The 26538-nt window shown below is 40.2% G+C and overlaps 1 protein-coding gene across 3 annotated transcripts; it reads left to right on the plus strand.

Annotated features, from left to right (window-relative positions):
• The first annotated feature begins 1913 nt into the window (after positions 1–1913).
• Positions 1914–25248, plus strand: COQ2 (coenzyme Q2, polyprenyltransferase). 3 transcript variants are annotated; one of them, XM_058722038.1, is made up of 7 exons: positions 1914–2197; positions 7151–7317; positions 16526–16569; positions 17839–17924; positions 19563–19696; positions 21647–21835; positions 23970–24643. In XM_058722038.1, exons 1-7 carry the CDS (start codon positions 1951–1953, stop codon positions 24132–24134), a joined length of 1032 nt encoding a protein of 343 aa, XP_058578021.1. In that variant the 5' UTR covers positions 1914–1950; the 3' UTR covers positions 24135–24643. The 3 variants fall into 3 exon arrangements, with proteins under 3 accessions (XP_058578021.1, XP_058578022.1, XP_058578020.1); XM_058722039.1 differs by lacking the exon at positions 23970–24643 and adding an exon at positions 24859–25248 and having other exon boundaries at positions 1915–2197; positions 16448–16569; XM_058722037.1 differs by having other exon boundaries at positions 1917–2197; positions 16448–16569.
• The last annotated feature ends 1290 nt before the right edge of the window (positions 25249–26538 follow it).

Consider the following 26538-nt stretch of genomic DNA (forward strand, 5'->3'; position numbering starts at 1 on the left):
TATATATATATATATATATATAACTATGGTATAATAAATATACTTGGTCTTTCTCTCTAGTTCCTGGCACAAAGTTCCTAAACTCTTAGAACTTCCTCAGTGATAGGAGTGTCTTTTGTCATTCATAAGGAGCCCCTTTTGAGCACACCTGAGGTTTTGTTAACAAGGGGACTTTTGGAAAGTCCTGAAGGCTGGGAGCTGGTTGCCAGAGGAACCAACCCGCGTGTTATTAAAGGATTGGGACTTTTAGCCCAACATCCAACATCCAGGGAAGGAAAAGGGACTAGAGATTGAGTTCAGTCATCAATGGCCAAGGATTTCATCAATCATGCCTATGTAATGAAGTGTCCACAGTAAAACCCAAAACCACAAGGTTCAGAGAGCTTTAGGGTTGGCAAACACATGAAGAGAGTTTAGGGAGAGTAGGAAATGGAAGCTCTGGGCCCTTTCCCACATATGTTGCCCTAAGTATCTCTTCTATCTGGTTGTTCCTGAGTTACACACTTTTATAATAAACCAGTAATACAGTAAGTAATATATTTTCCTATGTTCTGTCAACCATTCTAGCAAATTAATCAAAGAGAAGAAGGGGTCTTCAGAACCTCCAATCTACAGCCAATAGGTCAGAAGCACAGGTCATAACCTGGACTTGCATTTAGCATCTGAAGTGGGGCAAGGAACTGTCCTGTGGGGCCAAGCCCTTAACCTGGGGGATCTGATGGTATCTTTAGATAGCAGGTGCCAGAATTGAGTTAAATGATAGGATTCCACATTTTGTCACAGAAGTACTTGATATGCGGAAAACCCACACATCTGGTTTCAGAAGTGATGTAGTGTTGTAGCGGAGTACTGAGAGTAGAGGTAACACATACAGGAGGAAGTGTGTTTTTTCCTTTACAATTATATAGTAAAACTTCCTGATGCCTTGATCCCTCTGTCAGCAATCAGTGAACAAGTTGTGAGCTAGTTTTGTAGAATTATCAAGGACTGTCCCCTCCCCACCACCACTGGATCCTCACGATATCACAGAATCACTGTTCTGGTTTTAAGGAAAGGGGTTTAAAGACTAAAGCAATTGAGGGTGCCAGGGTGGCTCAGTCGGTTGAGCCTCCGACTTCAGCTCTGGTCATAATCTCACGGTCTGTGAGTTAGAGCTCCGGATCGGCTCCGTACTGACAGCTGAGCCTGGAGCCTGCTTCGGATTCTGTGTCTCCCTCTCTCTGCCCCTCCCCTGGTTGTGCTCTCTTTCTCTCTCTCAAAAACAAATAAACATTAAAAAAAAAAAAAAGACTAACGCAATTCTCTACAATACTACAATGCAGATGAGTGACTTACCCATGGTCACTAAGTGGTTAAATGGGATAATACGTGCATAGTGCCCGTAACAGTACCTGGCAGACAGCGCTATCCACGAATTGGCTGTAATTAAGAGCACCACCAGATGTTCTAGCTGCAGCCTCTTACCATCCCACAAGGCTCACTGCCTCTTGATTACAGAAAAGTCCTCTGAACTGACTGTCACATTTAGGATTTTCACTTGTGTAATGAATGTCCCTTAACTCTGAGTACGGTTTTAATTTACATTCTTACATTTGGCGTTTGGCGCCCTTTTAGCTTTAAAAAGAAAACACCTGCCCGCAATCAATGTTTTGGTAGGTTTTCCGAGGCTTTCTTTTTTTCCTGGTATAACTGTTCCCAATAAATGAACACCATCCTTGTTCATTTATTGAGAAAGCGGATAATGGGAATTCCCCTTAACTAAGAAACCGCCCCGGGTTAAAGCGACCACGACAATCCCTACCTCACCATAACTAGAAAAGCTCAGACCGCAACCCCACCCAGTCCGGCAGGCGTGGACCGTCATCCACTGACGTCACTGCGCAAGCCTGCCGCGACCCGACGCCAGAGAACGACTTCAGGCCTGTATAGAGCCACGCCCTCCCGATCGCCATGCTGGGTGTTCGTGGCGCGGGGCTCGCGCGGAGCCTGCGGGTAATGACGCAGGCGTGGCTGCGGGATTCCGGCGCGCTGGCCCTCGCGCGCGCGGCCGGCACGCCCCGCGCCAGGCACTGGCAGCCTTCTGCTGGGCCGGGACCGCGCAGGCGTCGGCTCAGCCTGTCGGCCGCCGCGGTCGTGAACTCGGCGCCCCGCCCCCTGCAGCCCTACTTGCGCCTCATGCGTTTGGACAAGCCTATTGGTGAGTGCGAGCGGACGCACCGCGGGGATGCGGGAGTAGCGGAGAAGCTGCCAGGCGGCCGGTAGTCTCGGGACGCCCGGAGGGGAGGTCCCTGAAGTGGCTCGCGGGCCTTCACATCCCTCTGAATCCTGAGTGCTCGGGACGGGCAAAAAGTTGGCCCTTGTGTAAACAGTGAATCGAGCGGAAGTTCCGTTCTTGTGTCCCTTTTTGTGCACAGATTTACAATATCGAAACACGTCCACATTCATTATGTTTGATCCTTCCTGTAATTCTTTAAGGCTCCCAAGGCAAAAACCTGGAACTGTCATTACAACTGAGGGAAGCAGAGCCAGACCAGGTGAACCTAGTTTTGATGCTGAGTTCTAGCTTTGCCCTCCACCACCCGTAACACAAAAGATTTAATTCAGGTGAATGCAGCAGGTACAGCACTTATGGACCGCTTATCAGCTAACTATCGCCTCCGAAGATTTCCGTGACCTTCCTATCTAAAATAACATCTGCCACCTCATTCTTTACACCTGTACCCTCCATTTTCCTTCACAATACTCACCACTAACTAACCTGATGCATTTATTGGTTGATCGAGTCTCCAATACAGTCTAAGCGCCACAAAAATGGGACATTTCTGTCTAGTGCCTCCTACATAGCTTGGCAATAGTATCAAACCAATTCTGATCATATCGCCTAGCCTCAGGGACGGAAAGAGCTATACACACCGCTTTCAAGGAACTCCTAGTCTTGGTGGAAAAAGACAAATTATTGGGTGAGCTGGGAAAGAAGGAGATCAAACGTTAGTGGTACAGATGGCCAAGTGCTGTAGGAAAAGGAGTGATTAGTGTGGATCTCCATTGTTAGAAAGTGTCAAGAGCAAATTGTATCTCAGAGACAGGTAGATTTTGCAGAGGAGATATCTTCATGGTTGGGGGAAATGTTTTTGCAAAGACTCAAGGGTGGAGAGTTGGAACATCAAGAGTATGAGTTGATCTAGAATGGCAGGTGGGTGTAGAAAATACTGGGAGGCGAGGCTAGATAAGAGCTGAACCAAAGAAGGATGGACAGTGGTGAGGGAGGGGCAGAGCTTAAACTCCAGGTCATCTAAGATGATAGCATTTGCCATTGCAGTGCAGGGAAATACATTCAGATGCCTGGATGCATTCACTCCACCTTGGCCTAGCCAAGACCTAAATGTAGGTCTTGCTTGTGGTATTCTAGGTTTATGCACCACTTATTTGGGATCAGAGCACTAAGAGTTATAACGATTAGCTATTAAAGTATAAAAGCAAATTAAATAATAGGGACAGTCCTGCCATCATGACCCCTTGCATTTTGGGTCCAGATACAAGTTGATAGGCATAAACTTCCAAGCCTAGGTCTAATCTAAAGCATAACTATAATTCTGTTTTGGTGTCTGACGGAGCTGCAGTGTAGGCTTACAGACATCCAGGACAGATCAACAGCTGCTATTATTCCCATATCCATAAACCTCTGGCTTTTTGCATCAGTGGCTGACCATCCCACCACATAAGAGGCTATACATAGTTGTTCCAAGTAAAGCTCTGGAATCAGACCTCTTCTTTTCTCATCTATAAAATGAAGATACTGATAATATGGACTTTATAAGGTTGTCATGAAAATTATTTTATATAAATGTGTGTTGAGTCCTTAGAACAATGACTGGCATAATAAGTGCTCAAGAAAATGTTTGGCATTAATACTTGAGAAGAGGGAATTGGAGAAGACTGGGGTAATAGTTACGTATGTTAAGAAGATACCAGCTTGCACGCTCTAGTTCTAAATAAAGTGATAATTGTAGGGTTTTTTAAGACTATTTACTAATAGTACTGTGTTGCAATTCATTCAACAAACATTTTTTGAGCCCTACTGTATGCCAGGAACAATAAATTGACAGAATTTATAAGTTTGGTATTTCTTTATTTAAATTCTTCTTTTGTGGGGTAAGTTTTATGTTCATTGTTTTACTTTGCTATAGTTGATTTGTTTTTATAAACCAAAGTGGGTTTCATTGTTTTTCAGAATGGATTGCAGCTTCTTTCAGATGTGTCACAAACGATAGTATTCCAGAAAGTTTCAGCAGGTGGCACTCTTTACACTAAATTGATGGTGTCATTTTTGTTTCACTGCCTTTATGGGTAATTACGTTGTCTTGAAGATAATATGTAATTTAGTAAAGTTCTTGGAGTCAGTTTACACAGGCTTTTTGGTCTGCCCATTCTGCCCACACCTCTCAGAACTTGCTCATTTTATTTCATCTCCCAGAGAATTTTTCCTTTTCCTACAATAGGCCTTTCTTTCTGTTAGCGTCCTCGTCACCTCTGCATCCTTCTTCATGGAAGAGAGAATAAGGACAGTGTAATAGGGAAGAAAGGAAAGAGCTGTTGCTGAGAATCAGGAGCACAAAGGAGCAATAGGAACTTAAGTGTTTGTAGAGATTTAGGTGTACTGAGTTATCACTCAGCATTGACCTTGGACAGACTAGAACCAGACCAAAGTCTACAAACCTAACTTTACATGTCAACTCTGCCACTTTTTGCCTTTGTGACCTCGGGCAAATTACTTTTGTATTGTTTTCTCCTAAGAACTCTGAGAGGTCGCGAGAATCAAGTGTTCCATGACAGCACATAGTAACAGCTGTATATTTGCTATTACTTTTTTTTTTTTTTTAATTTTTTTTTTCAACGTTTTTTATTTATTTTTGGGACAGAGAGAGACAGAGCATGAACGGGGGAGGGGCAGAGAGAGAGAGAGGGAGACACAGAATCGGAAACAGGCTCCAGGCTCCGAGCCATCGGCCCAGAGCCTGACGCGGGGCTCGAACTCACGGACCGCGAGATCGTGACCTGGCTGAAGTCGGACGCTTAACCGACTGCGCCACCCAGGCGCCCCGCTATTACTATTTTTATATTCATCATCACTAGTATTGTTTTCTCCTAAGAACTCTGAGAGGTAGATATTCTTTCCCCTCATTTGTACTCAAGGAAGACTGAACCTTAAAGTTTAGTATACTTTAGTGTCCAGCATCACTCCACTTATTAGTGGCAGACATCAAACCGAATGTCTGACCTTCCCCTTGATTATAGAAACCCCCCTCATCCATAGGGATGCCCTACCGGTTCCTATAGGTAAATGCCTATAGTACCTATAATATAGACTGATGGCAAAGGAAGTCTTGTTCCTGACACAAAATGCTATAGGTGATTACACATCTTTTCTCTCCAGAATTCTTTTTTAAATAGACTCATTCTAATTGCACCAGGAAAATAATGCCTTTCAAGTGGTATTCTTTTGTTTCAGAGTAACCCTGCCCCTCTGAGCTGTCCTGGTAGGTCCAGGAAAAAGGAAGTAGTTAAACCCGTTGTTTCACTTGTTTCACGTAACCTCTCTGTGCATTTGTTTCCTCATCTGTAAAATAGAAACAGTAATAGAGTTTACTCTGTAAGGGTGTGGTTGAGGATTAAATGAGTTTGCATGAATAAAGCATTTAAAACAGTGGCTAACATTTCCTGAACCTGCAGTAAATGTGAGCGGTTGTTGCTGTTGTTTTATAAGGGACACACCCAATATGAGTCAGTCCCAGACACCCTGAACCCGAATTTGAGTCTGGACTCAAATTTCTTGTTTTCAGCCTCTCCTTATCTTTTCTTCTGTGTCCTCCCTGATCCCTCCCCCGGTGACTTGGGTGGCACTGTTTTATGCCTTTATAGGACCCTGTATTTGTCCTGTTTTTGAATTGATCTATTTTGTTGTTGTTATTTGTTTAGTTGTATTTCTTCCTTTTCATTTATAAGCTGTGTGAAGGCAGAAAGGCTCTCTCTTTTAGTCACTGTTGTATTCTTAGTTCCAATATGTGTTTTATAAATTCCTGTAAATGAATAAAGGTTAAACTTATGAAGCATAAATATGATTATAGGCACTTTGTCATTCGGCCATTTTTGTATAGGATCTCACCTTTATTTAGCCACATCCCCTTTTTCTCTTACGTGGCTGAATTGGGAAGGAAAGCTCAGAATTTATCTTAATAGGCACCATAGCCAAACATTTGTTGAAATATTTTCTTTTGAAAGTAGAATATCAGAGTTCACATGTGAAGTCTCCCATCTGTAGGGTCTATTTGGTTTTAGCTTAATTTCATCTAGCTTTTGGGCTGTGTGCCAAGAACGAATCCCATTTGTGCATGTAGCTGCAAAATATTTAAAAAACAGTAGGTTAATGATCTCCCTCCCTCAAGCCTATTTTATTTTATTGTGCTAACAACAGTAAAGAAAGTTTTACTAACTTTTTTTGGAGGTAATGCATGCATATGACACAAAATTCAGAAAGTGCAAAGACGTAGAATGAAAACTAAGTCTTCCTCCCCTGTTTCCCAGCCACCCAGTTCCCCTCCCCAGAGACCAATATTATTATCAGTTTCTAATGTATCCTCCCTGACACGGTCTATGAACATGCTGACATTCAAATACATGTATTTAGTGAGTGGGGGCGAGCGCACACAGGGTAAAAATTTTTTGGTTGTCCTCCACATGGGTTGAACCACTTGGTGACTTCATGAGAAATGCGTATCAGACACTTCGGGGTGTGTGGTCAGACTTTGGGTTTTGCCCATCTGACACGTGAAAAATGTTATCTCAATGTAATTTTGATGTGTATTTCTCAAAGGTGATCTTTCATATAAAGAAGAATCATTTGTAGTTCTTTGTCTGTGAACTTTATCCTTTTCGTCTGTTTTTCCATTGGACTAGTGATCTCTTTCCAGTTTCTAGGAACCCTACATCTTCGGCCGAAGATTCCTTTGTGATACGAGTTGTAAATTTATTTTCACGGTTTTGTCATGTGTTTTTGACTTTGTGTTCTTTACTTCTCTGGGATGTAGTGTTTAAACTAAAGACAGATAACTAACTTGAATATGCATCTTTTTTGTCTTTTATCTTTGCTTAGGAACCTGGCTGTTGTACCTGCCATGTACTTGGAGCATTGGTTTAGCAGCTGAACCAGGTTGTTTTCCAGATTGGTACATGTTGTCCCTCTTTGGCACTGGAGCTGTTCTGATGCGTGGAGCAGGCTGTACTATTAATGACATGTGGGACCGGGACTATGATAAAAAGGTAGTTTCTTGGGGCGCCTGGGTGGCTCAGTCGGTTGAGCAGCCGACTTCGGCTCAGGTCACGATCTCGCGGTCCCTGAGTTCGAGCCCCGCGTCGGGCTCTGTGCTGACAGCTCAGAGCCTGGAGCCTGTTTCGGATTCTGTGTCTCCCTCTCTCTGACCCTCCCCCGTTCATGCTCTGTCTCTCTCTGTCTCAAAAATAAATAAATGTTAAAAAAAAAAAAAAAATTAAAAAAAAAAAAAGGTAGTTTCTTCCTGGAAAGGAACGGGGAGGCTCCTCTCAATTCTGCAGAGTAACATGGTGGCATCACTTTCCACAAAAAGCAAAGGTTTTTTTAGTGTACTTTAGTGTACCAGCATAATAAGTGCCATTTTTCAGTTGAATGGCGGGTGTCGCAAAGTGCAATGTACTTCCTTTCTCGACAGGAGCAGCCATGCAGGCAGGGTGTGTACTTCATTTTTACAAAATGAGTTAGAATTTAGAAGGCCAAGGTATGGATGTGAGGAGTGAAGGAAAAGTTCATCCTGAACCTTCGGGGATCCAAAACAACCATCATTCTTTCCTGTAAGATATATATTAGAGTCATGGGCACCTGGGTAGCTCAGTAGGTTAAGCTTCCAACTTCGGCTCAGGTCGTGAGCTCACAGTTCGTGAGTTCGAGCCCCACTTCGGGCTCTGCACTGACAGCTCAGAGCCTGGAGCCTGCTTGCGATTCTCTCTCTCCCTCTCTCTCTCTGCCCTTCCTTCACTCATTCTCTCTCTCTCTCTCTCTCTCTCTCTCTCTCAAAATAAATAAACATTAAAAAACAAAGTTACTGGGGCGCCTGGGTGGGGCAGTCGGTTAAGCATCTGACTTCAGCCAGGTCACGATCTCGCGGTCCATGAGTTCGAGCCCCGCGTCGGGCTCTGGGCTGATGGCTCGGAGCCTGGAGCCTGTTTCCGATTCTGTGTCTCCCTCTCTCTCTGACCCTCCCCCGTTCATGCTCTGTCTCTCTCTGTCCCAAAAATAAATTAAAAAACGTTGAAAAAAAAAAAAAAAAACAACAAAGTTACTCGGGGCACCTGGGTGGCTCAGTCGGTTAAGTGTCGGACTCTTTGATTTCGGCTCAGGTCATGATCTCACGATAGTGAGATCAAGCCCCACTTCAGGCTGTGTACTGACAGCGTGGAGCCTGCTTGGGATTTTCTCTCTCCCTCTCTCTCTGACCCTCCCCTGCATTTTCTCTCTCTCACTCAAAATAAATAAACTTAAAAAAAATTATTATTCAAGAATGGCAAAATTAAAAGTAAACCACAGAAGAAATATGTGGGATACAAGAGGCAGTGGTAATCAACTACACAGGTGCCTGAGTCACTCCGTTGGTTAAGCCACCGACTTTGGCTCAGGTCATGATCTTACCACCTGATTTTGAGCCTCATATTTGGCTCTGTGCTGACAGCTCCGAGCCTGGAGCCTGCTTCAGAGTCTGTGTCTCCCTCTCTCTGCCCCTTCCCCTGCTCACGCTCTCTCTGTCTCTCTCTCTCTCTCTCTCAAAAATAAATAAACATTTAAAAATATTTTTTAGGATATATATTAGAGTTGTAACTATTCTTCTATAAATCAAATATTTATTTACTTAAAAAAATTTTAATATAATTTATTGTCAAGTTAGCTAACATACAGTGTGTACAGTATGCTCTTGGTTTTGTGAATAGATTCCTGTGATTTATTGCTTACCTACAACACCCAGTGCTCATCCCAACGAGTGCCCTCCTCAATGCCCATCACCCATTTTCTCCTCTTCTTCACCCCCACCCCATCAACTCTCAGTTTGTTCTCTGTATTTAAGAGCCCTTATGGTTTGCCTCCCTCTCTGTTTGAAACTATGTTTTCCCCTTCCCTTCCCCCGTGGTCTTCTGTTAAATTTCTCAAGTTCCACATATGAGTGAAGTCATGTGATTTTTGTCTTTCTCTGACTGACGTATTTCACTTAGCATAATACCCTCTAGTTCTATCCATGTCGCTGCAAATGGCAGGATCAAATCTTAATTTAAACAAGCCAAGGAAGCCCCTGTTAGCATTTGCTGTGATTATTTCTTTTAAAAAATGCAATTTTGTTATTATTTTTTCTCCTTAGAAAAATAGTACTTGTTTGTTTAATCTGAAAAATTCAGACAGTACCAAAATAGAAAGTATAGAAAGTACAAGTGTTCCTTATTTCCTCTCCCAAATGCCCAGAGAAACTTCATGTAACCATTTGATGCACTGTATTTCTCTCGATTATTTTCTATGCATACTCTAATGCGTGTGTATAATTATTTCTTTCTTCCTCAACAGACTGTTACTTTCTCAAGGGAAGCATCCATCTTGTTTGCCTTTTACCTTAGCAATTGTGCATAACAAGTACAAGATCATTCATTAAATCTTTGAATAAATAATCAAGTAAACTTTTGATTTATTTATTTTTTTAGCACTTTATTTATTTATTTATTTATTTATTTTTGAAATTTATTGTCAAATTGGTTTCCATACAACACCCAGTGCTCATCCCAAAAGGTGCCCTCCTCAGTAAACTTTCGATTTAGAAGAAAGCCATGGTGGGGGCCCCTGGGTCATTCAATCAGTTAAGCATCCTAGTCTTGATTTCAGCTCAGGTCATGATCTCTCAATTCATGAGATCAAGCCCTGCCTCCGGCTCTGCGCTGACAACACAGAGCCTGCTTGGGATTCTCTCTCCCTCTCTCTCTCTGCCCTTTCCATGCACGTGCGTATACTCTCTTGAATAAATAAACATTAAAAAAAATAATAAAGCCATGGTGAATTATATAAAGTGAATACTCTTCTATACATTTATATAATGTGAATAATCGTCCCTAGTTTGCCTTTCATACTGGTCAGAATTTTGCTTCAGCAGGGCACACCTGTAATGATTTTTAGTTCATAAGAACAGTATCATAATGTATTTTTTAATTCAAAAAAATGTTTATTGAATACTTGCTGTGCGTGAGACGCAGTGACAGGTTTTAGGATTGCATGGATGAGAGACAGTATTTCTGACCTCACAATTTCATGGTTACACTACAGCAGCACTATTGTGAGAGTGGCGTCCACAAGGGAACTTACAGAAGACCACCTACCTCAGCCTAAGAAGCAGAGAGAACTTCTTTCCAGGGGCGTGAACTTTGAACTGTGTCAGAACAAGATGGCAAAAAAGGGTGGGCTGTAGGGCGAAGGTCACTCTGTGCAGAAGGAACAGTAGATACGGAGGCAGGGCTGTGAGATGAAGTATAAAGCTTAACAACTGGAGCATTGTGGTTGGTGTGTGGCTGGAAGATAGGATAGTGGCAAGTGGCAGGAACTGCCTGATAAACACCTTTCTGTCCCGCTGGCCCCATTGGGATAGGTTAGTCCATGCCAGGAGAAGCATGCTTGGTTGATTTGGGGTTCCTACACCTGGTTAGTTTTTCCTTCTGCATAACCATAGGATTGCAGCTTCTGGGATGTATCGCTTCAAAATAGTTCTTGAACGTGTTTAGAGCAGCTGATGTCAAAGTCCTGGCTGTAGTATTTTACTGTAATGTAAAGTTTTGCAAATGTGAGTTACTCTTGGGGGAAACTGGATAAAGGGCATATGCAATCTCTATATTTTTAAAAACTAGAGATTGGGGGGGGGTTCTTTTGTTTGTTTTTTAGATAGAGAGAAAGAGCAGGGGAGGGATAGAAAGAGAGGGAGAGAGAGACTCTCAAGCAGGCTCCATGCCCAGTGCAGAGCCCGATGTGGGGCTGGATCTCATGACCACGAGATCCTGACCTGAGCCGAAATCAAGAGTCAGATGCTTAACCAACTGAGTCACCTAGGCACCCCAAAATGCAGAGATGTTTTTAAAAACTGAATATAAATCTACAGTTATCTCAAAAGAAAAAGGTTAATTAAAAAAATATTCAAACCAACCAGCTTTTAATTAACAAAATAGAACAATTTTAGTTTCCCTTTAAGTGATTTTTTTTCTCCTTAGGTAAAAGGTTATTGATTAGGTATATCTCCCCCATGACATTTTTCTCTGATTAGAAGATTCCAGTTTCTATTTAATTTAAAAAAATTTTTAATGTTTATTTTTGAGAGAGAGAGAGACAGAGACAGAGTGTGAGCAGGGGAGAGGCAGAGAGAGAGGGAGACATAGAATCCGAAACAGGCTCCAGGCTCCCTGCTGTCGGCACAGAGCCTGGCCCGGGGCTTGAACTCAGGAGCCGTGACATCAGGACCTGAACCGAAATTGGATATTAACCAACTGAGCCACCTAGGCGCCCTGAGTCCAGATTCTATATAGACATATAACAAAGCTCTTAAATGAGTATTTTATAACTATTAAAGAGATTTTGCTAACATGACTTAAAATGTTATTGGGGGGTGCCTGGGTGGCTCAGTTGGCTCAGGTCATGATCTCAGAGTTTGTGGGTTCGAGCCCCGTATCGGGCTGTGTGCTGACAGCTTAGAGCCTGGAGCCTGCTTCGGATTCTGTGTCTCCCTCTCTCTCTGCTCCTCCCCCGCTCATGCTCTCTCTCTCTCCTTCAAAAATAAATTTAAAAAAAAGACATTAAAATACTATCTGCATCTCTCTTTTGTAATCGAAATTCTTTTCTAAATTGTTGTTCAATTTATTTAAACTGGAGGAAAAAAAATCAGTTCACCCATTTCTCCCATTCCACTAGCCCTTCAGCCTCTGGCAACCACCAACCTGTTCTCTTTTTCTATGAGCTTGAGTTTTTGTTTTGTTTGTTTTAGATTCCACATGTAAGGGAGATCATACGGTATTTGTCTTTCTGTAGGACTTATTTCACTGAGCATAAAGACCTTGAGATGCAAAATGGCAAGATTTTTTTAATGGCTGAATTGTATTCCATTTTGTGTATATGTGTGTGTGTACCACATTTCTTTTTATCCATTCATCCATTAACAGACACTTAGGTTGTTTCCATATTTTGACCATTGTAAATAATGCTTCAGTGAACATGGGAGTGTATATATCTTTTTGAATTAATGTATTTGTTTTCCCTAGATAAATACCCAGAGGTGGATTCCTGGATTAGAGGGTAGTTCTATTTTTAATCTTTTGAGGAGCCTCCATATTGTTTTCCACAGGGGGTGTGTCAATTGACACTCCTGCCAACAGTGCACAGGAGTTCTCTTTTCTCCACATCCTCGTCCATAGGTGTTATTTCTGTTATTTCTTGTCTTTTTGTCTCTTAGCCACTCTAACAGGTGTGAGGTGATACCTCATTGTGGTTTTATTTGCATTTCTCTGATGATTAATGATGTTCAGCATCTTTTCATGTGCCTGTTGGCCATCTATATGTCTTCTTTGGAAAAATGTCTATTCAGATCTTCTGCCCATTTTTTATTTGGATTTTTTTAGGTTTTTTTTTTTTACTATTGAGTTATATATGAGTTCTCTATATATTTTGATATTAACCCCTTATCAGGTACTTGATTTGCGAACATTTTCCCCCATTCAGTAGGTTGATTTTCATTTTGTTGTGGTTTCCTTTGCTGTGAAGAAGCTTTTTCGTTTGATGTAGTCCCACTTGTTTATTTTTGCTTTTGTCGCTTTTGCTTTTGGTCTCAGATCCACAAAATCATTGCCAAGACCTATGTCAGGGGGCTTATTGCTGTGTTTTCTTCTAGGAGTTTTATGGTTTCAGGTCTTACGTGCAAGTCTTTAAACGATTTTGAGTTAATTTTGTGTATGCTATAGGATAGGAGTCCAGATTTATTCTTTTTGCATGTAGCTGTCCAGTTTCCCCAGCACCATTTATTGAAGAGACTGTTCTTTCCCCACTGTATAGGGAATATACTACAGTCTTGGCTACTTTATCATAAATCAATTGACCATATATGTGTGGATGTATTTCTGGGCTCTCTGTTGTATTTCATTGATCTGTTTTTATGCCAAAATCATACTGTTTTAATTATTGTAGCTTTGTAGTCTAGTTTGAAATCAGGAAGTGTGATGCCTCCAGCTTTGTTCTTCTTTCTTTTGTTCTTCTTTTGTTCTTCTTTCTCTTTGGCTATTTGGGGTCTTTCATGGTTCCTTACAAATTTTAGGATTGTTCTATTTCTGTGGAAAATGCCATTAGAATTTTGATAGGGATTGCATTGAATCTGTAGATTGTTTTGGGTAGTATGGACATTTTAACAATATGAATTCCTCCAGTGCATGAGCATGGGACATCTTTCCATTTATTTGTGTTTTCTTTAATTTTTCTCATTAATGTTTGGTAGTTTTCAATATACAGGTCTTGCACCCCCTTGGTTAAATCTGTCTCTAGGTATTTTATTCTTCACTGCAATTGTAAATGAGATTGTTTTCTTAATTTCTCTTTCAGATAGTTCATTATTAACCTAAAGGAACACAACAGATTTTTGCATTTTTTTTTTTTAATTTACATCCAAATTAGTTAGCATACAGTGCAACAATGATTTCAGGAGTAGATTCCTTAATGCCCCTTACCCATTTAGCCCATCCCTCCTCCCACAACCCCTCCCGTAACCTTCTGTTTGTTCTCCATATTTAGGAGTCTCTTATGCTTTGTCCCCCTCCCTGTTTTTATATTCTTTTTGTTTCCCTTCCCTTAGTTCATCCGTTTTGTCTCTTAAAGTCCTCATATGAGTGAAGTCATATGATATTTGTCTTTCTCTGACTAATTTCCCTCCAGTTCCATCCACGTAGTTGCAAGTGACAAGATTCCATTCTTTTTGATTGCCAAGTAATACTCCACTGTATATATATACCACATCTTCTTTATCCATTCATCCATCGATGGCCATTTGGGCTCTTTCCATACTTAGGCTGTTGTTGATAGTGCTGCTATAAACATTGAGATGCATGTGTCCCTTCGAAACAGCACACCTATATCCCTTGGGTTAATACCTAGTAGTGCAATTGCTGGGTCATAGGGTAGTTCTATTTTTACTTTTTGAGGAACCTCCATACTGTTTATCAGAGTGGCTGCACCAGCTTGCATTCCCACAGATTTTTGCATGTTAAAGGATGAGTTAAAAAGCTTGACCATGTTGTCATGCTTATCTCATAGTTTCTTAAAAACTCTATATCAATAAAGATATGTTTGTGGCTTGGGTTTTGTTTAGTACATTAGATAATAAGTAAATTGCTCATATATTAAATGATAAGTTGAATTACTATTCGGATATATGGGTTAATGTGTTTTTTGACATACATAATCTGCCAACCATGCAATGAACGTTAGGTCCATAAACATTAAAATAATCTCAAGGCACAGGTATTAATGATTTAATTTTATAAGCTGTGAGCAATCTGGTTTCATAAAAACCACATGGAATATGTTTTGATCATCATATTACATCATTTTTAGTCTTTTGATGGAGTGCTTGTTTATTTTCAGCTTTCGAATTTAGCTAGGTTAATTATTTCGAATTTAGCTAGGTTAATTAATTATCACCACTGAAGCAACAGTATAATCTGTGGTTAGTGGTGTGGTCAGTGGGACCAGACAGACTGTTCTACTAACCATCTGTGACCTTGGAAAGTTACCAAGCTTCTTCTGCCTCAGTTTTCTAAAACAAATGGCAGGAACTTGTGAGTGGCTAGAAGTCAGGGTTGTTGTAAGGATCCAGTGGTGTGATGCATACATAGTTGTCAGAATAGTGTCACATTGTGAGCACTCACGTACTAGCCGGAATAATTGTAACATCCTACAACAAATATAAGACATAGATATATTTCCAACTAAGACTCTAGGGACAAAATCAGAGATAAAAGATCCGATTCTGGCACTCAAACCAAGGTGAGTCATTGTAGCTTTTGACAAACTGTTGTACTGCACAGTGAGGCATGCTTATAAATTGGGTCAGCAAATTTTTTCTGTGAAAGACCAGATAGTAAATATTTTAGGCTTTGTGGGCCATACCTTCTTTGTTGCAACTGCTTGATTCTGTTGGAGCACAAAAGCAGCCATATAACAATATGTTCGTTTCAATAGAATTTTATTTATGGATGCTGAAATTTGAATTTCGTATTATTTTCACATATCATAATACATTACTCTTTTTTTTTTTTTTAACTTACTTTCAACTGTCTAAAAAAGTAAAATCCATTCTTTTTACTCATGGGCCAAACAAAAATAGGCAGTAGGCTGGATTTAGCCCACAGGCCATAGTTTGCTAACCCTTGATATAAATCAGAATCAAAACAAAAATATGTTATATTAATAGTAGCTAACATTTATTACATACTTACATGCTTTAGACACTGCATTTACTGTATGAGGTAGGCGTTCTTAGTACCCCTTTCTCCTCTTCTTCTCCTTCTCTCTTTCTGTTTTTCTTTTAGCAGGAAAGTAACCTAAGCCCAAGAGAGGTTAAGTAATTTGCCAAAATTCATACAGCCAGTAGGTGATGGAACACCGGGCTCTTGGATCCCAGATCCTGAGTTCTTCTAACAATGATGACAATTTTGGTTATGTTCTTTTTTTTTTTTTTTAATGGTTCAGTGTATAATAATCACATTTCATGATCTCTACACAGGAAAAGAATAATGTATATTATTTGTCCAAATAATAGCTCTGTCTGTTCATATTCTTACATTGAGTCTGCTCTTTACATTTGGGTACAATTAATATTAGATTATAGGCGCATTCTTAAATAGCCTGGCAAAAGCACTCCCAGTTTCAAACCCAGATAATCTGTCTTCTTTCTGTATTTACATTTGATTTCTAATTGCAGTGCTTCCTGTAATCAAAACATTCATTGCAATTTCCTTTTTCCTGAGAATTATCATTATTATTGTCTCTCCTTGCTCTCTGAAAATTAGGCATATACTTGCTAATAAGCTGGGTAGCTAAATAGCCAGATAAGGAAGTTGCTTTGTTTTGTCTGTTTGGAGATGGAGATGGGAGAAGGAAAGGAAGTGGAATGAGTGGTGGGAATTTTTGGTACTTTTCAAAGCTGTTTTAAATATGAAGTTTTCATTTTTGGCAGTGTTTCCAATGTTGATTTCACCTTTTATTCATATTTTTGCTTTAGTGCTTGCCATGGCCATTCTCTTGATTGCATGTTTAAATCCATGATGGAACCATTACATGAGGCTAAGGTATCTGGTTTTATGTATTAAGGTTGTAAGAACAGCAAATCGTCCAATAGCTGCTGGAGACATCTCAATTTTTCAATCCTTTATTTTCCTCGGGGGACAGCTGACCTTGGCACTGGGTGTTCTTCTGTGTCTGAATGACTACAGGTATAGTGAATGTCTCTTTCAGAATCGTGTATAAAAATCTCTCTTTTGGAAGTGGAGAAAGTAGAAATAAATAAAATAGAAATATCTTTGTTACAGAATTGTTTATTGGTTACCTATTGAGCATCTGTAAGTTAGCAAGTATAAATAAGTCGCCACATGTTGTAAAATCAGGAATGTTTTCAGCCAAAGGATTTGGAAGAACAGCATTTAATTTATCCTGAGCCACCATTATATTTTCATTGCATGTTCCCTGGGGAACACACGGCACCTTCATAGCTTTTCCGGATACGTACGTGGATGTGCGTATATACCCTTATGTGAAATTTTTTTTATCCTGACAGTATCTCTAAAGTAGATAGAAGTAATTATACTCATTTTGCAAAAAGACTAACTGGGTCTTTCCGAGAGTCATGTTCATTATCAATGACAAAGGAAAAAAAATGGAAGAATTCATTCCTATGTCTCTTAAATAGAGACAGAATTAAACTTTTGTGCGTCAGATGGCTGCTTAGAAAGTACTTAAATGAGAAAAAAAAAAAAAAGGACAAAAAATAAGTGTCACTTTATAGAAACTAGACTTAACTGCATACCTTGCCCTGATAGCATCACATGAAAATGCTTTTGGAAGGTCTGTCCTGGGAGGGCGGTGTTAGATGAGCTGGTGCCTAAGAACATCTTATGCTGTCATCCTTTTATAGGTGCTTTGTGACCTTGTCCTCTTCTGAGGAGTAGCACCCATCGTGCACATAGGGAGGAGTGTGTTGACTCTGATTCTGTTTGGACATCTCCAGTAATCTAAAACAACATTTAGAGAGGCACTAGCATAGAGTGGGTGTTAAGTTGGACTTTGGAGCCATCCTGCCTTAGGTTTGAATCCTGGCCCTGCTACTGACTGGCTCTGTGACAGTCGAGAAAGTACTTAATCTCTTTGTGCTTTAGTTTCCTCATCTGCAAAAGCAAGTAGAATAAAACTGTCTGCCTCTTAGGTTTGTCGTGAAGATTATAATGAGTTAGCATATGCAAAGCAGTTAGAACAGCACCTAATGTATGAAAGCACTATATGCATTATTATTTTGTTTGGTTGTTTTATAATACTTAAAATACCTTCTAATCATCTTTTATCCTAATCAAGGTCCAGGAAAATAATTTACGTAACAAAATATATAATTTAAGATCAATCATTTTCCAATTAGTATTATTACTGTTGTCTTATTTAGCAATTTCTAAGAGATGGTGACATTAATCTTTAATGTTTTTTCTTGATTTCAGTATAGCTCTGGGAGCAGCATCCCTACTTCTTGTCATCATCTACCCGCTAATGAAAAGAATTACATACTGGCCTCAATTAGCCTTGGGTGAGCTTGAAATAACTACAAGTATTTCCTTGGATACCCTCAAACTTCTGTGTGTGTGTGTGTGTGTGTGTGTGTGTGTGTGTAATGTGGCAGTGATAAAATGTCCAGTCAGTCATAAAGTTTTCTAAACCAAGAATAGAATTTGATATTTTAAGGGAGGGTAATTAGCCATTTTTATTGGCTAAGAAACCTTATATATTTATTAAGATTATCATCATTATCCAGGGGCGCCTGGGTGGCTGAGTCGGTTAAGCGTCCGACTTCTCAGGTCACGATCTCGCGGTATGTGAGTTCGAGCCCCGCGTCAGGCTCCGTGCTGACTGCTCAGAGCCTGGAGGCTGTTTCAGATTCTGTGTCTCCCTCTCTCTGACCCTCCCCCGTTCATGCTCTGTCTCTCTCTGTCTCAAAAATAAATAAACGTTAAAAAAAAAAAAATAATAATAATAAAGATTATCATCATTATTATTTCCTGAAATGCTTTTTTTAAAATCTGGTATGTCATGAAGAAGAAAATTAACAGATTTGACCGTACCCTTCTCTTTAGGTGACTGACCTGGATGCCCTGAGCACTTGGAGGGTTGGGGTGAAAAGCACACTCAGGCAGGAAGGGTTAGTATGTGACAGCTTAGACAGCCCCTGTCTGTGAAGTCTTCCTTAGCCCTCCCAGAGAAAGTTAGCCAGTCTCGCCTCTGGCTCCCACAACACTCCGGAGTGGCACTTCCTCATTTCACCAGCAGTAACTGAACAAGAAGATGCTGGGGGCTTCCTCTGTCTCCCCAGTTATAAATAATAAATGCCTAACAGATAAAGCTTTCTTTGCATGTGGATGGCCCACCACCTACCATAGCACCTGGCACGTCACAGGTATTCAATAAATATTTGTTGGTAGAGCAAACAAAAGACGGGTAGGTAAATCAAAATCTATTGCAAAAATACCTTCTACTAGAATAAGCTAGAATATTCCTAAAGGTATTCTAGATGCTTGAACCATTTTTTTCAGTGAATAAAAGAAGAAAGGGGGTTTCTGAGAAAAGACCTGTGGGACCCACTGAGTATGAGGTACCTGAGGGACTTGCAGGTAGAGATGTCAAGCAGACAGTTCCAGGTCCAGTCTGAAGTGTAGAGTCGATCAGAGTGCACATAGAGATTTGGGAGTTGTCCGCATGTCGATGTTCGTTTACAGTCCTCAGAGAGGATGGGCTTACAGAACGAATAAGTGTTCCCGTCTGCACTCTTGTTTCTGTCACTTATGGGGGAAGGAGAGTGATTAAAGGACAGACCACAAGGTTTTGGTTCAGCTAGGTCTAAGTTGAAACCCCAGCTTCTACCATTCGTTGACTGCCAGGCACCGTGCTAGGTAGGGGGAATGTTCTCGTGAAACCTCCTATTAGGGTGATAGTATTTTTTCTATTACCCGTGTTATTTGAATTGTCAATTAACCTCTCTGAACCCGTTTCCTTTTTTGTGCAGAGTAGCTCGTCACCACCACAGAGAGCTGAGAGAATTTCAGGAATCGACCTAGTAGCAAACAGTGCACAGAGCCTGATGCGTAGAAGCACTTGGTACATGCCAATGCCCCCTCCCCTCTTTGGGAGTCTAAAGTGTCTTTGCCCTCTCCCTCTGTCTCACCAATTGTAGGGTTGACTTTTAATTGGGGAGCATTACTTGGATGGTCTGCTATCAAGGGCTCCTGCGACCCATCTGTTTGTCTGCCTCTTTATTTTTCTGGAATTATGTGGACGCTAATTTATGATACTATCTACGCTCACCAGGTAAAAAATATCTTTTTTCTCAACTCTGGTTTAGTTATTATCGCCGTTTAGGAACTTTATGAACCACATTAAAGGGAAAGTGTGTTTTCTGAAAAGAAAATCATTCACACTTCTTTGGCACCAACAAGATATTTTTGTTTCCTGTATATGTATGTTTACCAAAGAGATCAACTCTTTAATTTACAAGCATTTAAATTGTATATACTGTATTGCCAGGCACAGTTTAAAAAAAACCTTACAAATACTAATTTAATCCTCATAACAACCTGGGAGGGAAGGTGCTTTTATTATCCTCATTTTTTAGATGAGGAAACATGTGGAGAAGAACCATTCTGTGTCACACAGTTAGTGGATGGCAGAGCTGAGATTCAGACCCAGACAGTCTCTACAGTCTGCACTTTTAACTGCCACGTCTCCTCCCTTCTGTGGAGGCCTCTACCAGGCAGATCTTTTTCCTAGTCGTGTGGGTAGTAAGCACTTTCCCATATTTTTTGTCATTACCACTCTAAGACTGCAGAATAATAATCCATTGATTTAATGTGCCATAAATCTTTTTTTTTTTGCCATAAATCTTTTTAATAATTTGTCCATTTGAGCCATTTAAGTTCTGAGAGTTTTTGCAATTATAAATAATGTTGTTCTAATCACTAATATCTTTATGTGTTTGGGGATAAATTTTTAGGAGTGTATTACTTAGTTAAGGAATATAAACATTTTTATAGCTTTTGATACTGCCTTTTTCATATGGCTAATAAAAAAACCCCACTTTTGCTTTTCTTGATTTATGTTCTTAATTTTCCTTTTACATTACTTTGAAACAGTTTCTTCTCAGTATTTTTCTGAAATGTAACTGTCTTCTCAATTATTTACTTGAAGAATATGTGTTGGTTCGATGGAATGTTTTCTGATATTCCAGTCTGGAATTCATCCTGCTTTCTTTCATTTACCCCTCTCCCCCACTGAGTTTGTATTGGCATGAAGAAGATTGCTAGGTCTCTAATCAGCCTGATTTCCTGAAGTGAAACTTGACTGACAGTTCAGAAGAGATGCCTATACTTTTCATAGTAATGTCTGGAACCAATGATGAGGATATCTGTACTCCAGTTAGATTCACTTCTTCAGTAAAACACCACGCACTCATTCACACTTTGGTACTGCGTGTAATGAAAGACAGTTTGCACCTGAAGGTGCTTACAGTATGAAGGGAAAAGCATACATTAATCCTGCATTTGTTGTTACTTGGATTTGGAAGCCCAAAAGATAGCCTGTCAGATAGCTATCTGGGTGCAGAGTTGGGCATCACAGCCTCTGACATCATGTGGCTGTAATCACAACAGTATGTGAAAGTTCTTAGAAACAAAATTGCTGGAAGAGATCGGGCAGGTAGATGGGAGTGTATCACCAGAATCGACCTTTACTTAGAGGATTTGATGGGAGAGGTGAGGAATAAACCACACTAGTAGTGAAATGTGAATAGATGTGGTCAGGTGCCAGTGGAGCGTTTTTCTGCATCTGCGGCTTCAAGATTGAAACTAAAATGTACAAGAAGTTGTTGAGACTTGAGAACTCAGAGGGAAGAAGGAGCTATGTGAACAGTTAGACTTGAGTTTTACTCTAATGTGGTCCGTGTAGAGTTAAAAGTCATTCATAGGGTGGTAAGCAATACAGTGACATGTAGCAATGTATAGAGCTGGAAGATAGTTTTAGCAGTGACATTTAACCTGGATTTGGCCTGCACATTCATTACTGATCAGCCTGTGTTTCTAAGTTACTGTCAGCTTTCACAGCGTATGTCCTTTGAAAGACCATTTCTTCTGGGGGAGTGGGGGGAGGAAGATAAAGACCCTTTCTTCTGGAATTAGATAATGGTGATAATTATACAACCAGAATGGTGAATTTTGTGGTATGTCAATAAAAACCACACAGTTTATTATTACTTTCTGATGTTAGGACAAAAGAGATGATGCTCTGATTGGTCTTAAGTCCACGGCGCTGCGGTTCCGTGAAAACACCAAGTGGTGGCTTAGTGGCTTCGGTGTGGCGATGCTGGGGGCGCTGAGCCTGGTGGGAGTGAACAGTGCTCAGACCGTGCCCTACTACACTGCTCTGGCTGCTGTAGGAGCCCATCTGGCACACCAGGTTTGACCGTTTTCTTACGCTTTCCCTCATTTTTCCTTGGGTTATAAATTGTAAAAACTATTTAAACAGAAACAACCTCTTTGTTTACCAAGCAATGTACTTCTTTAAAACAAACAACTACTTGGCTTATACTATCTTGAACCACCCCCTCCCCTGCCTCAACATATCATCTAAAAAAGCTCACTGTATTAATTTAGAGAAATAATCTAAAACTAAACCTAGATTTTTTTTTTTCCCCTCTGATTTTTCTGGAATTACTTCTGATTGATGTCTGGGAAAATTTCAGCAATGTCTGAAGGTTGTGGGTTGAGCTGAATTGCTCTGAAAGCAAACTGATCAACATAACTGTACTTTTAATATGTGGGCTGCTGTGATGGTTAGCAAACTAATCATTCATAGGGATGGGTTCCACTGGCATTAGCAGTCAAGGCCAGATAGGACACGAAGTGCTCACATGTCAGACGGAATTCTGCCTACATAGTGGGAAACTGTCATTTCAGCGTGTCAGCCATCATCCACAAGCTTATATTGGGATCTACATTATTTACTTTTGTAAAATGAATGAACCAAATCTAATTTTAATGAAGTAGGTTGCTTGTAAATGGACTCTTTTTTTTTTTCCTTAAAATTTTCAAGTTTATTTATTTATTTTGAGAGAGAGAGGGAGAAAGCAGGGTAGGGGCAGAGAGAGGGGGGAGAGAGAGAATCCCAAGCAGGCTCTGCACTGTCAGCTCAGAGCCCAATGTGGGGCTCGAACTCACGAACTGTGAGATCATGACCTTAGCCGAAATTAAGAGTCAGACGCTTAACCAACTGAGCCACCCAGGCGCCTCTAAATGGACTCTATTTTTGTATCAGTGTTACTGTTACTTTCTTTGAATGGATTCAAAAAGGTGTTGGCCTCTCTGTAGATGATCTGTTTTATACACATCGTTGCAAATTACTTATCAGTGTAAACAAGACTTGCATAACATAGTAAGAAGGAAACCAAAACCTAATGTCCACAAAGTAAACCTCATGCTGTATCACCTTCATGGTTTTCCTCACAATGAAATTTTAAACGGTAGGAATTGGTGATTCTCCAGAATTCTCTAGATTTCACCATTTTCCTCCTCAGAATTTCTTAGCATCCCCTTTTGCTCATAACACAGCACTGTGGGGGTTGTCACCATCAACTGATTGTCTGGCCAGGATAATGGATGTTTAGCCATATTTAAGCACCTGGATATTAGTGGACAAAGGCAAAAATTACGAGGGCAATTACAAATACTGTAAGCAATATTTAAACCCATCTTGAAATTCTAAATTGCATTTGTGGTCTTCTATCCAGTCCTTGCCACAATATTTTAAGATGGACATAGACTTCTAGTATTTGGAAAAAAGGAAATCATGATGATTTGAAGTCTGGAGGCCACACAATAAAGAATATTTGGGGAAATGAGGGATGCTAACGGTTAAGCCTAGGAATGAATAAGACAGGGACATACACTTTTTTGATATATTTGCAGGACTGCCGTGGAGAAAAAGGAATGTATTTGTTCTAGGTCACTAACAGCAGGTCTAGATTGCCAGATCCCCTTCTCTATGTGGGGATGGGAAGGAGATTTCCACATGCATGGGGGTATTTTCAGTTATCATAAATAAACTCGGCGGGGTATCCACAGTCATTTAGTGAGTGAGGGCCAGGTATGTTAAATACCTTTCAGTGCTCTAGACAGCCCTGCACAATAGACTTGTCCTTCCCAAATGGGATTTGTTCACCTGCTGGGAACCATTGCTCCAAAGAATAATGCTAGAACTGGAGGGTAGGAATTGTAGGAGGCAGATTTTAGATCAGTGTAAATATTTAGAGCTTTCTAATTAGTTAGAACTAAAAATAATGTGGGTTGCCTTTCAAAGCATTCATGCACCCCTCAAGTGGAAGTTTTTAGGACACAGCTTAGATAATACCTAGCCAGTGAGAGATAACGGTAGATTTTTCTACACTGGAAACAGTTTGGGGTACATTAAAGGCTTCCCGTTGCTTAAAATCCTGTAAGAGAGTGCAGTTTTCTTCTCTGTACTGATGTGTTTATTTGTGATGCCAGAAAATTTATATTAAATACTAATGCAGCATTGTGATCTTCTCTTACAGATTTACACTCTAGATATCCACAGACCTGAGGATTGTTGGGATAAATTTACCTCCAACCGAACACTAGGACTAATAGTTTTGTTAGGGATTGTCCTCGGGAATTTGTGGAAAGAAAAGAAGACAGATGAAACAAAGGAAAGTATGGATAGTAGAATAGAAAATTAGCAAATGAAGTGGATCTAGGAATGTTTAAAACAAATTTTACAAAACACTCTCAGGTCTTGTTACCACATAATTAGATTTGAATAAACAGTCTTGCAATATGTTAAAGAATTAAGAACCACGAGATGAAGACGTAGACCATATTTGCCTGGATTTAGTTCAAGTATTTTCTAGGAAAATCCTTCCCCTGTCTCAGAAACCAGGAACTCTTTAGGATTTGAGTGACCTTGAGTACTTAAGTGGATGCATTCTAACTGCTCATAATTCCCATCTGCAGTTACGGTAATGGTAGGAGTTTGGGCACTTTAAAAGACACCTGATTTGTATCTCATCTAAATGAATGAATGTAGGAAAATGGACTTTACTTTTAGGGAAAACTAAAAGCTGGCAAGTTGGGGTTTATTGTGCTTTGTTATGACCTTTACTCACTGCCAAAAGCTGTAAGTTAGGAAACCATTCTGTTTTTTATATTTTAGGAGAATTTGAGTAAATAAAAGCTTTTATCTACAATATCCATACGGACTTCTGTTGTTACCAGTCCTGACATTTATTTCACACATCCGGTCTCTGGGTACAGCCATGGTAACCAAAATAGGCAGGCAGGCAGTCACCAGGGACTGTTTTAATTCCTGTTGATTTCTTTTTTTATCTTACTTGATTATGATTTATAGGATAATGGCATATTGGTTAAATGTCCTAACAGTTTCTTCCCTTGCTGTCTTCTCAGCACGGCATGTTCTCAGCATGGCAGCCAGAGTGATTTTCTTAAAACCTATACGAAGTTCTGTCATTCCTCTGCTCAGAACCTTCCAGGATCCTCTGAGGTCCCTCAGGACAAACCAAAACTCCTGTCACCTGTTAGGCCCTTCATGACTTGGCCTCATCTGAGACTACTTTCCCACACCCCTCTGTAGCTCCACTGGCTTCCTCACTGTTCCTCATCAGGCTGGTGGACTTCTGCCCCAGGGCCTTTGCATGTATACTTCCCTTTGCCTGGAATGCTGTCCTTGAATTATGTCAGTCCTTCACAGCAGGTCTTTTCCTAAATGTTACCTTCTCGGGCTTTTCTCAGCCACTGCTTGTAAAATTTCATAACAAATGCTACCTACACTTTGTATTTCTGTGTTCTTTATTGTTTTTTTCTCTTCAGAACCTAGCAGTATTCACCTAAAATATATTTTACTGGATTTAAGTGGCTCTCGTGGACCATGGGATGTAAGGCAGGCGGCTATTTGTGTGTGTGGATTGTGGGCAGCAGTGAACACTAAATTGCATATTGGTGATAATGGTCGTGGTGGTAAATGTAGCTGACACACCAGGCAGGCCCTGATAAATAAGCACAGGAAAATGTAGTGAACTGTTTATTCAGCAAATACTGAACCACAAGAGTGTTTAGACTTAATAGAAGTAGCATCCATGATTCTACTCTGCTATAGCAACAGTGAGTTGAAGGGGAGAATAGAAATGTCCCCTACTTTTAGGGAAATATGATTAGCTCCTATGATTTGCATCTGAATAGATAAACTTTAAATCTGTTGATTTCTGGGTTTTGTTTGTTTTTACACAATTTTTCTAAAAAATGTAATAATAGAAGTATGGAGTATATACAGATGGAGGGATGTCTTCAATATTGAAAGAAATGAGAAATGGAAAAAATTGAGCTTAGAAAAGGGTTATGCCTCTTAAAAATATACCAGTTCTCATAGCAAAAAATGTTGATTTCTGAATGCCTTTTCCCATGCGTGGGCTCTAGAAGAATGTTGGCCAGGATAAATGGTGGAGGAGCCTGGCCAATGGGGATCGGTGCTTAGCACAAAGAGGCCTGGTGTGGCATCCCCGACATTGTACCCTAAAGGAAACCTTAAAGCAGAATGCCTTTTGCATGGCATAGTTCTGTTGAGAACTGGCTGTATGATTTGCCAAAGTCTATGTAATCTGTTCTGGACTAGCTACATAATTTGCAGATCAACCTATATTTTAAAATGCTTAGAATCTTAACCCATTAGCGCTGATCCAATTAACGGAGGGTAAGTACAACGTGTTTTGATTTTATTTTCCTAAGTTGGTTGATGAAAGTGAACATGGGACAAATCCTAGAATCAGCAAAACTGCAGTCATTTGTGATAAATAGGAACAGGAGAATATAGGTTAAAATTCATAGATTGCCTTGCTCTCAAAAAGCTGCTTAAACTTAACAGAGTTATTTTGGTTCCTTTTCATTTCATTTCTTCTTTCTTCTCCCAGGTATAAAGCTGAAAAAGTAGTATTAATAAGTAAGGAGCAGATTGGGGTGGGGGGGGGGGAGAGGAAGTAGATTATTAGCCTCTAGAATCATGGACTTCAAGCAATTCAGCATTGGAAGGAAGTGCAGCTGTCCTCCATCTAGTGATCTAGTGCCAGGGTGTCT

The sequence above is a fragment of the Neofelis nebulosa genome, chromosome 3 (assembly GCF_028018385.1).
Source record: "Neofelis nebulosa isolate mNeoNeb1 chromosome 3, mNeoNeb1.pri, whole genome shotgun sequence".
Taxonomy (NCBI): domain Eukaryota; kingdom Metazoa; phylum Chordata; class Mammalia; order Carnivora; family Felidae; genus Neofelis; species Neofelis nebulosa.

Coding starts and splice junctions, on each gene's coding strand:
- COQ2 (XM_058722037.1), top strand. CDS start 1,951: ATGCTGGGTGTTCGTGGCGCGGGGCTCGCGCGGAGCCTGCGGGTAATG. Junction 2,198..7,150: donor GCGTTTGGACAAGCCTATTG/GTGAGTGCGAGC, acceptor ATCTTTGCTTAG/GAACCTGGCTGTTGTACCTG. Junction 19,697..21,646: donor ATACTATCTACGCTCACCAG/GTAAAAAATATC, acceptor TTCTGATGTTAG/GACAAAAGAGATGATGCTCT.